Here is a 15,702-nt window from a genome sequence, read left to right on the forward strand (position 1 = left end):
AAGTTCACATACATTATCACTAGTAGATATATACTTCTACTAGCGAAAATATAATTTAATTGATAAACGCTAGTGAAATGTCTATAAAACTCAATTTGACAGTTGCAAAACATCAATTTGCTGTTCACACCCAAACCTAACCTAATGAAAGTTCTACAACTTACTATAGTTTTAGAACTAAATAATTCTCTCAGAAGAAAATAAACAGAAGAAGTTGAGAAAGATGTCACATCTGGCATATTGCTCCTTAATTTGTCTGCACTTGGATATTACACTATGTTTTAAAAATAGCATAGCCATCCTTACCGATATTACTACGGACTTCTAATATGAGAGTATTGATTTAAGTATATTTAAGCCGAATTTGGTCAACAGGAGAGTGCAAAAACAATTATCACTTCTAAGAAGTCAAAAATTCACTTCAAAAGCAATAAAATCGTGTCGGCGCCATCGTAGTGGGAACACTCGGTAATGAGCATTCCCACTGTGATGGCGACGGCACGGTTTTATTGCTTTTGACGTGGATTTTTGCCTTTTGAGAAGGGATAATTGTTTTTTGCGCTCTCCTATTGGTCAAAATTCGGTTTAGATATGCTTCATTCGATTCTCACTTATAAAATAATGTATGTGTTTAATGAAATACTATGAATCTTAACACCTAAAGCGCCGCAATCCGATCAACAAGCTTTTTGGGGACTCGAACATACAACCGGACACGTGATAACGCGCTTTTATGAAACTTGATCTTTAACACTCTTACTGACATCTTTGAATATTTTAAGGCACCAAAATGGATTAATCATATTTTAGATGGTATATTCCTTTAACAGATGTCGTTATTATAATTCTTTCCATAGAAAAATAGTGATTCGAGTTTTTGTTAAAAAAAAAATATTTTCGAATATCCTTATATTTTATCCTAAATCGGTTTATATAAATGTCACACCATAACGAATTCTCATTTAGACTTGATGTTCGTATTCTGAAGTCTCATTTTATGCCTTATGGCATTTTGCAAGAGCCGACAAAGATTTTGCGTAAATTGAATATTTACGACCAAAAATTCTCATTGATATTATATTTGATGAATGCCCACAACAATTTTTATATTTATTTGTAGCGTAGTTTTAGTAATATGACAATTTGAAAATTACCATTATTTGGCACTTTTTTCGATCGTGCGCGTTTGCTTTTTTCTTGCGAAAGTGCGGCGCATTAATATCGAAATATTAAAAAAACTACCACTGACTGGCCAACTTTTGCCTGCGCCTGTTTGCAATGATGACCTGTCAACAAGCAAACACTGGCGCCAAAACTAGTGCGTCAAACTATCATTGTATATCATAAGCAGAATATTCATCGTGTTTGCGAAATTTGCGACTGTCATATGAGACCAAGAATACATTTTCTCCACAATGAGAACAAGTTCGCTTTTATTTAAGTTCCATAAAAATGACAAGCATTCCTCATCTCTGGTTTTCGCCTGATTTTGGCCTTTACAATCTTTTTCTTTTTCCCCCCAAGGGTTATTGCTAGTCAAATATAGATGGAAAGACATTGTTTCAACACGAATGATAAAACCCAGAAAGAATCACAGGTGCAATTTTCGAAACAGTCACACCAGATTAATTTAATAATGGAAAATACTATAAACACCATATATGTGCTCAAGACTACTTCAAATGAGATAATGTAAATTGGTAGTCACATAAACAACTTTATGATCATCCTAAAGAATCAATCAAAACGATAACACTACAGATTATTCGGTACTTATAGCTGCTGCTACAAAACACCAGAGATAATTCTGAAATGCTTGTTTTTAATATTAGAACGAATGTATATGTATCTAAATATCATTTTACCTGATCCAACAAATGTTTAGGAGGCATTCCGAGTACTTCCACAATCTTATTCATCTGATCGTGCTCGTTTCCGCCGCTAAACAAAGGCTCTCCTGTATGCATTTCTACCAAAATGCAACCCAACGACCACATGTCGATCGCCAAATCATAAGGAATTCCAAGTAGCACTTCGGGTGATCGATAAAATCGAGATTGAATATATTGATATATCTGGAAGGACAAAAAAATATTATAACACACATTCATCGGAGATTTTTTCTGTCATTCATAATTAAAAAATCTTACCCTTTGTCCTAGTTGACATGAACTACCAAAATCAACAATTTTAATCGCCGATCTTTTGGGATTACATAATAATATATTTTCTGGTTTTAAATCACAATGAATAATATTTAATTCTGAAAAAATATTATATAAGTATTAGCGTCGTTATAAACTGACTTAGTGTAAGCCTATAATAAAAAAATAAGACTCACCAGGCGTACTTAAAAATAATAACGCAGTGCACAGTTGCTGCGCAAACTTTCGGGTTAGGTTTAGCGAAACTCCTCTAAAATTCGTGTTTCTCAAAAGGTCGTACAAATTATATGATAGTAATTCAAATACCAGACATAAATGATTACGCCACATAAAATGTCTTTTCAATCTCACTGAAAAATACAAACAATTTGATAATCAATCTAAGCCAAATTTTTTATGACAATATAAACAAACGTTTTTATACCTATATAATATTTATTATCGACATCCGCTCTGTTCATCATTTCCAATAATTTTACTTCTATCTGTGCTTGATTAAGGAAAGGTTTTTTATTCTTAATAATTTTAATTGCTACTTGACATTGCTCCTCAAGATCAAAAGCTTTGACGACCTGAAAACAAATTGTCGAAAATTAATACACAGTACAAATTATAAAACAGAACATCTCACATATATTTATAACAAGACTATACCTGGCCGAAAGAGCCTTTGCCAATGGGGGAATCAATTTCGTATCTGTCGAGGAACTTCTCTCCGTGTTTGATGATATAGTCATGATTGTCATCATCGTAACCATCGTTGTAGAGTTTCCGTTCCTTCTTGTGCGTGCCATCGTCGCTCTGCGACTGCTGCGCTCTTCTCTTCTTCTTAGCATAGTACACCTGAAGCAATAAAAAAAATCACATTAGTACAAAATAACAGAAACGCACACAATAACAAAACGTACAGTAGTGCGCGGCGGCGATTTGAACAGTTTCAAAAATTTGATAATCATCTCTCTGAAGCCCAGACAAAGGCCGAGACTAGATGATACCACGACAAGAACTCGGTCGGTAATGACGTGAATCATTCGACCAGCATCCGTATAGTAGTGTAGCAAGAAACTGTGACTCACAATGTGAATATCAATGAATCACAAGTATCCGCATTTTCTCGGCATAACTTACCGCGAGTTATGGAATAAAAACGAGAGCTAATAAATGTTAATCTGTAACTCGGATCTACTGAATTAACTAAAACACATCGCAGACAACGGGCACACACATACACGCGCCCGGGTCATTATGTCTGGTTTTCCCACCGTGTCGTGCACTTTGCGACAGGGGTTATCAACTAATGGTGTTTTTTTTATATACGTTTTAATTATTGTGAAGCTGTTGTTGTTGACATTGACGCACGTGTGGAAGGTTGCGGTGACTCGTTTTGAGTTATTGCTCTCTCAAAACCATAAAGAGTGGCGGAAGTGAGTCACAATGACTGACTTCCCGTCGGTGACGCGGTCTATGACGTTTTTCAAACATTCTTATCATTATCATGGTCAGTACTGTATGTTGAACGTAATATCATTTTAATATTTAATTACTAAATGTAATTTGAATTTACAAATAGAGCTATTCGTAATTAATGCATTAATTAGTAAATAGACGACTAAGACCAGATTAAAAATATGTATTTTTATTATGATAAATTATATATTAATTATTATGCACAATATTTAAAGCAGACAATATGGAAGATAACGGCAATAACTCATCCAGCTACAAAACCATTTTTTTAAATTGTAGAGTGAAATACTTTAATTAATAAAATAAATTAATTTTATTTATTTTTTCAAATATCATTTCGTTAGCTAAAACAATGATTATTTTACAGTAGTAATTAAAATGCAGCATGTCCATATTTGTATATTTATTATAATACGAATAATTTAAAAAAATGTAAATATTGCACCATTAATTACCATGTTTTGATAAAGTGTAAAATTCATTCAACCACAAGTGAACTTAGATCTTTAAAAGCGAATAGCAGGATATAAAGAACGCGTGCGCGCCAGTGAAATATTAATGTCAAACTACATTGTGTTTCAAATGTGCATTTAATTTATCGAATATTAGGCGATATCGAATATCAAATAACATAAATAAGATACAGAACCATTAATGACAGATTTTGTAAAAACAATTTTAGATTTTGAAGGACGTATTCTTCCCCGTAACGAGCTTTTCATATCATGTACTTTAACTTTAATGAGCAAATAAATATTCTACAGGCTAACCTGCGTCTCATATCATGTACTTTAACTTTAATGAGCAAATAAATATTCTACAGGCTAACCTGCGTCTCATTGCTAACCCGTCATTGGCATAAATTACGATATGAAATTAACTATTATCATTCAATAGTCCAAGCCAAACTAGTCGCAGAAACTACGTCGCAAAAGTCAGTAGTCTGGTTTGGTATCCCTGGCTCGGTCCGCGACCTGCCTCAATCACGCAGCGGCCTCGAGACCCGCGTCCCTCGCCCGCTCCACATTGTATGCAAATCTCATGAGCTTCGCACACGCGGAGCACTGAAAACGTCGCAGACGGCGGAAAGTCTTCAAGAATCGGACACTTGTAGGTTAAACGGCGTCAACTATTATTCTTTTCTGACTGGAGCTGGTCATCTAAGCTGTATAGTTGTAGTAATCAAATTAATTTTCTCTGAAAAATACCTCTCCAGAATTTTAGTTATTCAGATTCGTCATACCATCGATATATATTATCAGAAGGATATACGTATATAAATATATATATTTATATAATATTCTTCTATACCTTGCTTATTATCTCGCTTTGATGGAGCTTTACATCTGACGTCCTCGTTCCCTATTACGCGATCTGGTTCACTTAAACATTGAAGATTTTACGATTTCACCCATTTTTAATAACATCTTAAATGGCGATATATAAAATAAATTGCAAAATATTTGTGTAACGATGGTGTCAATGTATAAAGAGAGAGAGAGAGATTGGCAGCGACGCGTTACTTAAATTGTATATAAATATACAATTAAAAAACACGAGACTTTTACTTCGTTTAGCATAAAAAAATAATTCAAACACTCTTTAATTTTACATAGGAAAATATATAAAAATCTATGAATATTAAATCAAAGACGAGATGGACTAATTAAGAAAAATCCCAACCAGTGGCGTAATTCGAACCATCCACCCTTGAATATTCCATGTTTATACATCAGTCACGCCCACGCTGAGATCTCAAGTTAAAGGTCAATGTTAAGTAGATATGCCTCAGTCCTTCTAAATTATCGTATAAGTTATTAGCTGATTTAGAAACCATACACACACCAGATTGAACATCGATCATTGGCGCCGTTATACATCAATCAAAGCTAGAGCAAATCAAAAGAATTCAAGAGCATCTTTACAGCTAGCATTTACCGAAATAGAGCGCGCGAAACCCATCGAATACCGTTTAACAGTTTGGAATTCCGCGTTACTTTGGATGAATCGATCGAGTTTTTCAACATTTATCCATGCCTAAAAGGGCATATTGTGTATGAAAAACGTCAACTTTGAACATGGAAATTTACTCCTAATGGGTGCGTGAATTTTCTGGTCAACCTCATGGTCGCCTCTGTTGTAGTATTTTTAAGAATCTTAGACAATAGTGGACCCGAGGTGTCGGCATCTGTTCAAAGGCGAAGAGCAGAGCAGCAGAAGGCGTCGCGCGGGGAGGAGGCTTCGTGGCGGAAAATCAATGGGCGTATGTCGCGCGCCCCACGCGGAAAACTGCCTCTTTTCTCCGTCTGCGTTTTTCTCATGGCGTTATTTTTCCCTAACGAGCCGCCGCGATTTATATGGAAGCGCCGCCACTGGCGCGCGCGACCTAGCCGAACATACTGTTTGTTGTTCCAAACCCTACGTTCCTCATATATGACGAAAAAAATATTTTTGAGTAAATAATATTTTAAAGAGATCAGATGTATATATATCATTTTAGCGGCAATGGAAGTGCAATTTACTGACTTTAAACTAAATTTTGGCGATAATGACCAGCATTGCAGTAATGCGTGATCGCGATCGATGGTATTTGGAGAGAAATGGCTGACCGAAATATCGCCTAGTTACGGCTTATATTGGCCGATAAAAGACAGTGATAAATTCACTAAGCCCAATTAGACATGCATACATAGATCCAATATTCAGTGATTTCTTTAATTTAACACAATCTCCGTGCGACTTAAATGTAAAATTACACATGATTTCATTTATATAGTCTTATGTTTTATTATACTTTAGTTTTAAACACTTTTATTTTTACTTTATTTATAATTAATAAATAAATAAATAGCACCTTTTTAACATATTTAAATGAATTATATTATAATTATGAATTTTCAAATTCACAAAAAATTATCTAACTCGAAATTTCAATCAACTTAAAAATCTGTTTTTCCTGGCATGTATTTTTCATTTAATCGGTTTAATTATATACAACTGGTGTGCTGTACTATAAATATTGTTTAATAAAACTATTGTGAAGAAAATATATGCTAAAAAACAGATTTGAAATCAGCGCATAACTTTGTGACAAAAAATATGTAAAAATATATAATCGACAAAAACAAAAAAAAACTCACCAAAAAACTAATAACATCAATTGATTATTAATCATTATGCTTCCTCTACACTCTCTGGAAGTTACCGAACCAAAGGTCTACCGAATACGGTTGAGGTCGCCGAGACATTAGAGCGGGCAGACCCGAGCTCGACCGAAGTAGCCCCGAATTAACACATTATATTTTCCGTCCTTGCCCAACCATGGCCTACTTCCAGAGTGTGGAGGAAGCATTACGATAATAAAAATTATAGTTTTATGAATTACATTAACCCTTTGGACGCGATAGTCGACTACAGTCGCTCAATTGATTTTTTTATCTCTTTACGCAAAAATCAATAAAAAAAAAATTAAGAAAAAACTTTTTTTTGTGAATAAACATAAAATATCATTTTAAATAAATAAATATTAAAAAATCAGAACATTTAAACACAGAACCAAAGTAAAATTTGAATTTAAAAAAAAAAAATTATATTTATTTTTGATTAACGCGTCCAAAGGGTTAAGATTAAATTTAAGCCCAAAGTTGAATTCATTAATTTAAAATTAAATGTGTACAATAGTATATCATAATCAATGAATAATAATATAATTTAAAATGCATATTTTTTAATTAAAACGCTGTGGCATAAAAGAGTGCATAAATATCTCGCCTAATTCAAGTCACAATTTACAGTGATCGTTTTATATTATATTATAAATTGGCGGGTCTCGGTGAATACCTGTTGTAATTTTGTGTGTCATTGTGATCTGAAGTATTTGATGTAACTAAGCTTCTCTTCTCAGCTTCCATGTTTAAGTTATTGAGGTATTCTAATTAAACTCTCTGTAACTCTTCTTAGCTTTCATGTTTATTGATATATTATAGACGCGACGTAAATTAATGAATCTTTTTCAACTAACTGCGATACAGACGAAGATTGATATTATAGTGTTCTGGCGGACCGTATGGTACGGAATGCTATATGATAATGTTATGTATTTTTTTTCATTTTAATGACGTGGCGCAACAACGAGACGTCATCCTTCGTCTTCCCTGTTCGAGTCTAAAAATGACAAACCATACAGTTCTCTCTAAATCGATAAAACTATGACATACAATGTCTTCTGATTTCGAAAATTTCGAAACATATTTTGTAGAAATTTTCCGGAAGTGCCTTTAAAGCCTGCCTAAAGCCGTGGCAATACAGTCGTGACTCGACTTTTATTTATATACAATAGACCCCCCCCCCAATAACACGGTATATTAGGAACGTGCTATTTGGGTGCGTGTAGTTGGGGGGACTAGAAAATACTCATACAATTTTTTTTAATACGTACGTACGAATCTGACGCGTGTGGTGAGATATCCTCTTTTTGGCTCGCACACACATAAAGTAATGGGCACCCAAATAGCACGTTCCCAATTTACCGTGTTATTGGGGGGTCTATTGTATATATAATTTAAATTTTATAAGAAATCAGATCGGATCGTAAACTTGTGATCCGGAAATCCGGATCTCTAAATTTTGCTCCGGGATTAGATTCCCTACATACTACAAGCGATTTCGATCCCGAACCAGTATGTAATTCATCTCATGAAATCAAACTATGCACAAAGATTATCGTTTAAGTAATGTGTCAACTTTGATGAGAAGGGTTTGTTCGTATCATCTTATTTGCTACAAACAAAGCAATCGACCGTCACTACAGCATGTGCAAAGCACCGCCAGAGGTGCCACAAATATTAGAAGATTACACGCCCGAAAGCTGTCAAAGACCCATATTTGGGCGATAATTTGCCGCGGAACAACCCGAAAACACACAGTCGACTGTGACGCGTCTCAGCGAGCCGTTAACCCCGTTTTCGCGATCGAAATCCGACAAGTGGCCGCGGCTCTATTAAATCGTAAAGTTCTGCGTGCGAGTTCGCGTTTTACGCGCGTCCTAATGGAACCCGTAAAACCGAATCCGGGTCGTAAAAGAAGAGGAATCGGAGCAGAGGAGAAGATGGAAGCGGAGAAAACGATCCGATCGCGGTTTTTATCAGTCGCGAAAAAATAACCATACGTGTAGCGGCGAACCAACACGCGAAAATGAATCACGCCACATTGTCTTCTGACGATGATAATAATAATAATGCGCAGTTGGAAACGGCTAACATCAGCGGATTGAATGGCGCTGAAGATCGAAGTCGAACAATGCCGAAAATGAATCACGTCACTTTGGACAATTTAATTAATATATAATACGAAAAAAGCGATTCAACGACTACAAAAAAATCGTCTGAATCGCTAATCGCCTGACTTCGAGAGTTATCAGTTTTTTGGTTCGATGGAGCGCTAAGTAAAGGTTAATCGCTCATGTAGTGGATGTATTGAGTTATCAATTTAATTATGTCTTATATATGTACATTGACGAATGACCGAGTGACAACGTCGTTCGGTAACTTTGAATTTGACAAGGGTTCAACTGCCACTCTCGACGATGTTGACTTGAAATTCTCAAAATCTAGGACTACACAATTAAATCAGTGAAATCCAGCCTAATGTATTGGTGTCGACGATTTAAGCTTATCGATATACTTTTATCATGTTAATTGTTTTTAGTTTGACTTTTTTATTTGAACAAAACAATAATTCTCGCATTGAGTTTAACAAACCGCGCTCTACACAATTCCGATTCGCTCAAAGACACTGAATTAAATCAGTTTTGATTATTATTACCTACAATAAATTATTATCTTAAAATGATCGAGTGCCACCGCAGAATTTTCATTAAAGTGGAGATGAAATAAATTTTCATGCGAAACGGCGAATTGGTTCTAGAATATAATAAAATAGCGATTTTATCACCATTCGTTCGCCGTTTTATGGATAAACAATGTAATCAAGTCGATAGCCTTTTAAGAGAAATTTTAAAGCGAAGAATCAGATACATTTTTATTTTAATTTATAGCCATCTCGCAACAAAAATGTTGTACTACCGAGAGCAGTCGTTACTGTAAAGTCTCATAGTTTTTAAATATATAATTCATTACTTGTTCTTAATCAAATATTCGAATAATTCGCTTGATTTTCAACTATATGAATATTTGAATAATTGATCGAATATTCGTTTATACTAACTCGAACGATCGTTATGTATTATATATCAAATTCGTTCTAAGCAAGAACAGAAAATTTTAATTTGGCGCCATTTTTGTTGTACTTTGACAGTCAAACATTATGACAGTTCGCTAAACTTTATTTCAAACATGGCGAAAATTGATTGTCACGATTCGCAAATTGCGACCATTTTTGATAATCAAAATGTTCCAAGTGCATCAAATGTGAAGAGAATTATAAATTAAAAATACGAGGAGACTGGGTCGATTTATTACGATTTCTAAGAAGTACATTAAAACCGAATTTTGTCTAATAGAAAAGCGCAAAAAACAATTATCACTTCTCAGAAGTCAAAAATCCACGTCAAAAGCAGTAAAATTGTGCCGGCGCTAACCCGATTTTGTTTTTTTGACGTGAATTTTTGACTTCTGAGAAGTGATAATTGAAGAAAACGAAAGTCAACTGACCAGGAAGAACGAATGTTGGTTCACGAGTCCCTTAAAAAACATTGAAAAACTTAAAGCTGGCTGCTGAAGTCTCTGCAAACGGAGGACCATCCATTTATTTGCGGACGGTAAGAAAAAGGCTCAACGATGTGGGACTTGAGAGAAGTAAAGCCCGGCATAAACTGTGGCGTTCAGAAATAAATAAAACTCGAAGATTAGAGTGGGCCTGAAAACACCGAGTTTGAACATCTGAAGAATGGGCGAAAGTCATTTGGATCCAACTATGAGGTAATTTTAAACTAATATTGGTTATTATAAAAAAATATTGAAAACCTAATTTATCCAAAAAAATTCTAAAGCAATAATTTTTGGGACCCCTGGTGATGTAGTACACGTGCAGAGAAGAATATCTAGCTGATTGCGTAATAGGAAACCTGTACACTTGCGAAGGTAGTATGAATAATGACATTTATATTTCAATGTTGGAATACACTTTATTGGATTCCAACTGGAAAATATTTCCAAGCCCAGACCAACTACCATCTGATTCCAACAAGACAACGCTCCGTGGCATACTTCGCGAAAAATCAGGGATTGGTTTGCGTCAAAGGGTATGACGCTTCTAAATCCTATAGCGCATTTATGGGCAATATTAAAAGGAAAGGTTGCCCAACGCAATTGCAAATCAGAAATTGAGCTACAAGATAAATTGCAGATGAAATGGAAAAAATAGTATCCGTCCAACTGCAAGTCATTAGTTGAGTATGCCAAAAAAGTTTGCAGCTGTAATTAAAGCTAATGATGGGCCTACTAAATATTTAAAATAAGCTAAAAATAAACACTTGAAACAACCTTGATATTTATTGGGGTGCCTATTACTTTTGGCCAAAGCTGTAAATACATATATTAATTTGTACATGTAAAGCTATGGAATTCGTGCAGCTATCAACAATTAGTTTCAGATTAAAAAAATCACATATACATTAAGGTACAGCGCCAGCTCTGTAGCGTCATCAACAGGTAGGCGGGCGCGCCTCTCGCGAAAGCTCTCATTTTTTACTTCGCCTCCTCTAAACCAAAAATATAACCTCACGGTAGAAAAATTCCACTAAGGATTAGCGCTCATACAACCGACAAAAAGCTACCCCATAATCGCCGGGACACCGCCGATCGCGCGGTAATCACAGAAATGGACACCGGCTGAGAAGAGAGAACGCTGCCAAGGGTGGACCGGTGGGTGGTTTACCAGAGGAACGATGCGACGGACGGGCGGCGGTGCACTCTCCGCCACCCGTCCACCCCTTTCCGTTTGATTGTGAGAGAAAGATCGCCACGAGAACGATGGGGTCGGTTGGATGAGGAGTGTGAGGTGGATGCAACCGCCCCGCGCGAATAGAAACATACATACACACACGTGTAGAGAACGTAGTCGGGTGCGTTGCACTCGCCTCCGCGGCCCACCCACACCCTCCGACCACCTGATGACCGCCGGACGGGGGAATCCGCGCACGCAAAATCGAAAATTGCACACACGAGGAAGGAGCGCGGGCGCACCATAGCGGCGACGGACAAATAATGCACCCAGTAGTGAAAACCACCCCTCCCGCCCACAAAGAAGTTTTAGTTGTTTTGTTTTTGTTATCAAAAGCGACTGTGAATCTGTAGTAAACACGCGCCACGTGTAGACTGCATTACTTTTTTATAAAGCTCACATCTGGTCGATTAATTTTGCTGAAATTATGAATCCAACTTTACGATTTAAAATGTTCTAAATTGATATTTTGAAAGTTTGCGCATAACCAAAGTTATCTGATCAAGCCCATATCAAAATAAATCAAAGGTTGAAAAAACGCTCCTATAACCAGGTAGATGAGGTGATTTGAGACAGACTCACAAAGAGCGATATAGCCATTAACAAGCAATTTGAAAGCGAAATTTTCCATTGTTACGATGGTATCATTATATTATCATCCTGCAATAAAATGCTAATTATATTTAATGAATGATTCCTGAGATAACGAGCATATACAGGCGACCCTCGACTTTCGAACGTTCGACTTTCGCACAATTCGCACATTTAAAAAAAAACAATTTTTTTTTTTTAAAAACGTTCTGATAGCGGTGAATCTTTTGCTTCAATCGGACGTTTGTATGATACAAACAGGTCTACGATATGTTCAATTTTGCAAAATAAAAATATAATTAAAGAATACGTTCAAAATTGTGGAAAATAAAGATATATTTCCACAATCTTTAATATTGATATGTTTCCAAAAAAAACACAGCAAAAACAAAGCATGGATGAAATGAAAAATCTATGTCATCGTAGATCGATGACCAACATCAAAAAGATGTCCTTCTGAGTATTTCAATTATTCAAGCAAAAGCTCTTAGTTTGCACAAAGATTGGAAGGATAGATTAAAAAAATACTTTTACACGGTTTTTCAAGCAAGTAACGGTTGCTTTTACAATTTTAAAATGAGGTATTATTTTCATAATATTAAATTTACTGGAGAATCGGCGGATGCTGATAAAGATGCTGCAAAAGAATTTATTTCCTAATTATCCAAAATTATTGAATATGTAGAATATTCCTCTAGCCAAATATTTAATGTAGATGAGACAGGTTTATTTTGGAAAACTCTTTAACAATGAAAAATATGAATGAAGCTTTCACGCACCTTGACAAATTTTTAAATATTATGGAAGATTGTGATCCCAATGGAGAACGCATATCTTAAGTGCGTAGGGCGATCAATAAAAACATAGCATGTTATAAAATACTATATGAAGAAAAGAAAAAGAATAGTGGAAAACAGTTAACTCTTGATAACTTTTCAAAGGAAACACCCGCAAACCCCACTTAAACGCCTCTTAAACATATTATATTTACTTGATAAATAAATATTTTAAAATACACACAATTTCAATATTTTTACTTCCCTTGACTTTCGTACATTCAATATTCGCACACATTTTCAGGAACCAATTATGTGCGAAAGTCGAGGGCCGACTGTAAAGTGTAAAAATGTATTTCAAATGCTATCTAATTTCTGTGTTTTTCTTGTTCAGATATTAATTATTGAAAAAAAATAATAAAAACCTTTTTTTTTTAATTAAAGTATTACTCGACCAAGTAAAGTTGTCAAGTAATGACCACTATTCATAAAGTTAACGGACTAAACAAACCCCCGTCGAGCTAATAGAATGCATTATTAAATTTCCGATCGTTCTTATCACGCAAACGCTTTGGCGTTCAAAATTTTTAATCCATTCTCGTGTCGCGTTACGATCTATATTCGAATGTAGCTTTCTACATTTCTATTATTTATTTACATAACACCTCGCGACTTTTTTTTTATTAAAAAAAAATATGCTGCGACATTTCCACGCGCCTGGCGTTTCAACATTTTATGACACCGATTCATATTGTCTCAGCCGGAAACATCGCATATTCGAGTTTACATTTTTTCCCCCACCGAAATTACCATCATAAAAACTGCACGTTTTTAGAAACTACTGAAAAAGGCAAGCGACGTATCGACATATTGTCCACGCCGTCTAGCCGACGAAATTATTTTGACACACGAGTGAGACATAGAACTCATGACCTATGTCACGGTGGATCGGATTGGCGACGCGCGACATCTACTGGAAATACACTTTTTTTGGATGAAAAGCTTAAAAAACATACGCTTTCCGGTATCCGAATAATATGTTGTCTTTGATCACATCGTTTATATACAATGATTCATTTCATTCGTATATTTTTATCTTTTTATTACGTCTATAAACAAAAAAATATATAAATATATAAAATAATTATATCAAATATATTAGTATTTTTTACCTATATAAGTAAACAATCAAAATTACCTATTAATTGTAGTGAGGAAGAATAAATAAAATAAGCTCAAATTTATTTTTTTAGAAACTGAGTTTTAAAATTATTAATTCTAATCGAAAAAGAGTGACGTAAATAATACTATAATTTATTTTAATGAGATTTTTTTAATTATTACTTTTATACATTCAATAATGTCTAGTCTAGTTAAATGCTGGAAGACTATTTAATTCCGTTCATCAAAAATTACGTTTTCCTAGATTTTCCTAATCTCACGAATGAACGATTAATTCATAAATAATAAAATATATGTCACTGATTTATACAGACTTTGTTTCACTACTTATTTAATAGTTGTTGATTGTGTTTACTTCATCGTAACGTGTCGGAAAATTTAAGATTAAAATATAATATTATTAATAGAGCAGTGAAAATGTTACGTTATAATAATTACCAATTTAACAAAAGATGTTCGTGTGCGACGATGGTGTTATGACTAGTAGCGATAATAGATTAAAACAACGCTGCATCGTGTGCAAACCCAACACGTTTCCTAACCCTAACCAACCACCCCACTAGAGACACAAACGAGTGGCTGTCGGGAGTCAAAAAGACTGCTGCAGCGGGGCGCATGGCATCCAATTATCAGAGTTAACGAGGATAGTTAGAGTCGCTCTATGATCTTAGTTAAACACTGGAGCACCGAGCGTCTCGGCGCCACTCAAACTTCGCCCTCGGCGACCGTCGAAAATAAGTCTCATTAGCGGAAATTATACGGACGCCGACAAATTTGACAATCGTCGCGCCAGGCGAGATAGCGACGATTATTTCATTATTTTCTGGCTCTCTGTTAACCTTTTACGTTCGTGTGGTGTACCGCATATTGCGCACAACTGAAGAAATACGATTATTTCCAGCATATGTATGTATCTTAGAAGTGCTAGGATTTAACGTTATGAAGGGTAAAAGGTATGGCATCGGGATGCTAAGTAATTTATAAAAAAATATTGCGCCACCAATTCGAACGTGAATTCAAGAAAGAACGTGTCCCATGAATTTTATGAAGAAAATCAGTGACGTCAATATCCACTATTTTCCTAGTCATATAAATTATTACATTAACTCTTGCTTTTATTTTTAATTAACGAGAAAATATGATACATATTAATAAATTGAAAACATCCATAAAAAAATAATTCACATTCATAAAAATCCGACTTCGCAATTGACTTCAATATAATAAATACGTACTGTGTATTCACAATTCCCTATTTAATTAGTTTTAGAGATTCAATTCAATAAAAAATGTATTCAATTGCATCAATACTCGGAAAAGCTCGGGCGCTTGATAATATTTTTTTTACGATTTCCTTCAAATTATTATGTCAGCGCCGGCGATTCGTTGTGCCTTCGATAGCATCCGAGTGGAAAAGGTTTAAAAGATCCAAAGTACGACGAGCACAAAAGCCGCGTGAAACGCGCAATTACACGTGTAATGAATAAAGATTAATGGCGCCAAACGGTCGGTTCGACTGTGTAAATAGAACGCGAACGATGGCGAAGTAAAGAAAATTA

General features: G+C 35.1%; 1 protein-coding gene across 5 annotated transcripts in view; it reads right to left on the reverse strand.

Moving 5' to 3' along the window:
• The window catches only part of mnb (minibrain), an 88,819-nt gene that overhangs the window by 7,355 nt on the left and 65,762 nt on the right, over positions 1–15,702 (reverse strand). For all 5 annotated transcript variants that reach the window (XR_015809746.1, XM_088187038.1, XM_088187037.1 and 2 more), the window contains 5 exons: positions 2,820–3,008; positions 2,590–2,737; positions 2,342–2,515; positions 2,151–2,263; positions 1,866–2,075 (listed from right to left, as the gene is read on the reverse strand). Coding sequence is in view for 4 of the 5 variants with exons in the window: in XM_088187038.1 (XP_088043164.1) it covers positions 1,866–2,075; positions 2,151–2,263; positions 2,342–2,515; positions 2,590–2,737; positions 2,820–3,008 (834 nt within the window). In the remaining variant the exon portion in view is untranslated. The remainder of the gene's footprint in view (positions 1–1,865; positions 2,076–2,150; positions 2,264–2,341; positions 2,516–2,589; positions 2,738–2,819; positions 3,009–15,702) is intronic.

This window comes from Plectrocnemia conspersa, unplaced genomic scaffold, assembly GCF_051122295.1.
Source record: "Plectrocnemia conspersa isolate PC_06_02 unplaced genomic scaffold, ASM5112229v1 ptg000005l, whole genome shotgun sequence".
Classification (NCBI taxonomy): Eukaryota; Metazoa; Arthropoda; class Insecta; order Trichoptera; family Polycentropodidae; genus Plectrocnemia; species Plectrocnemia conspersa.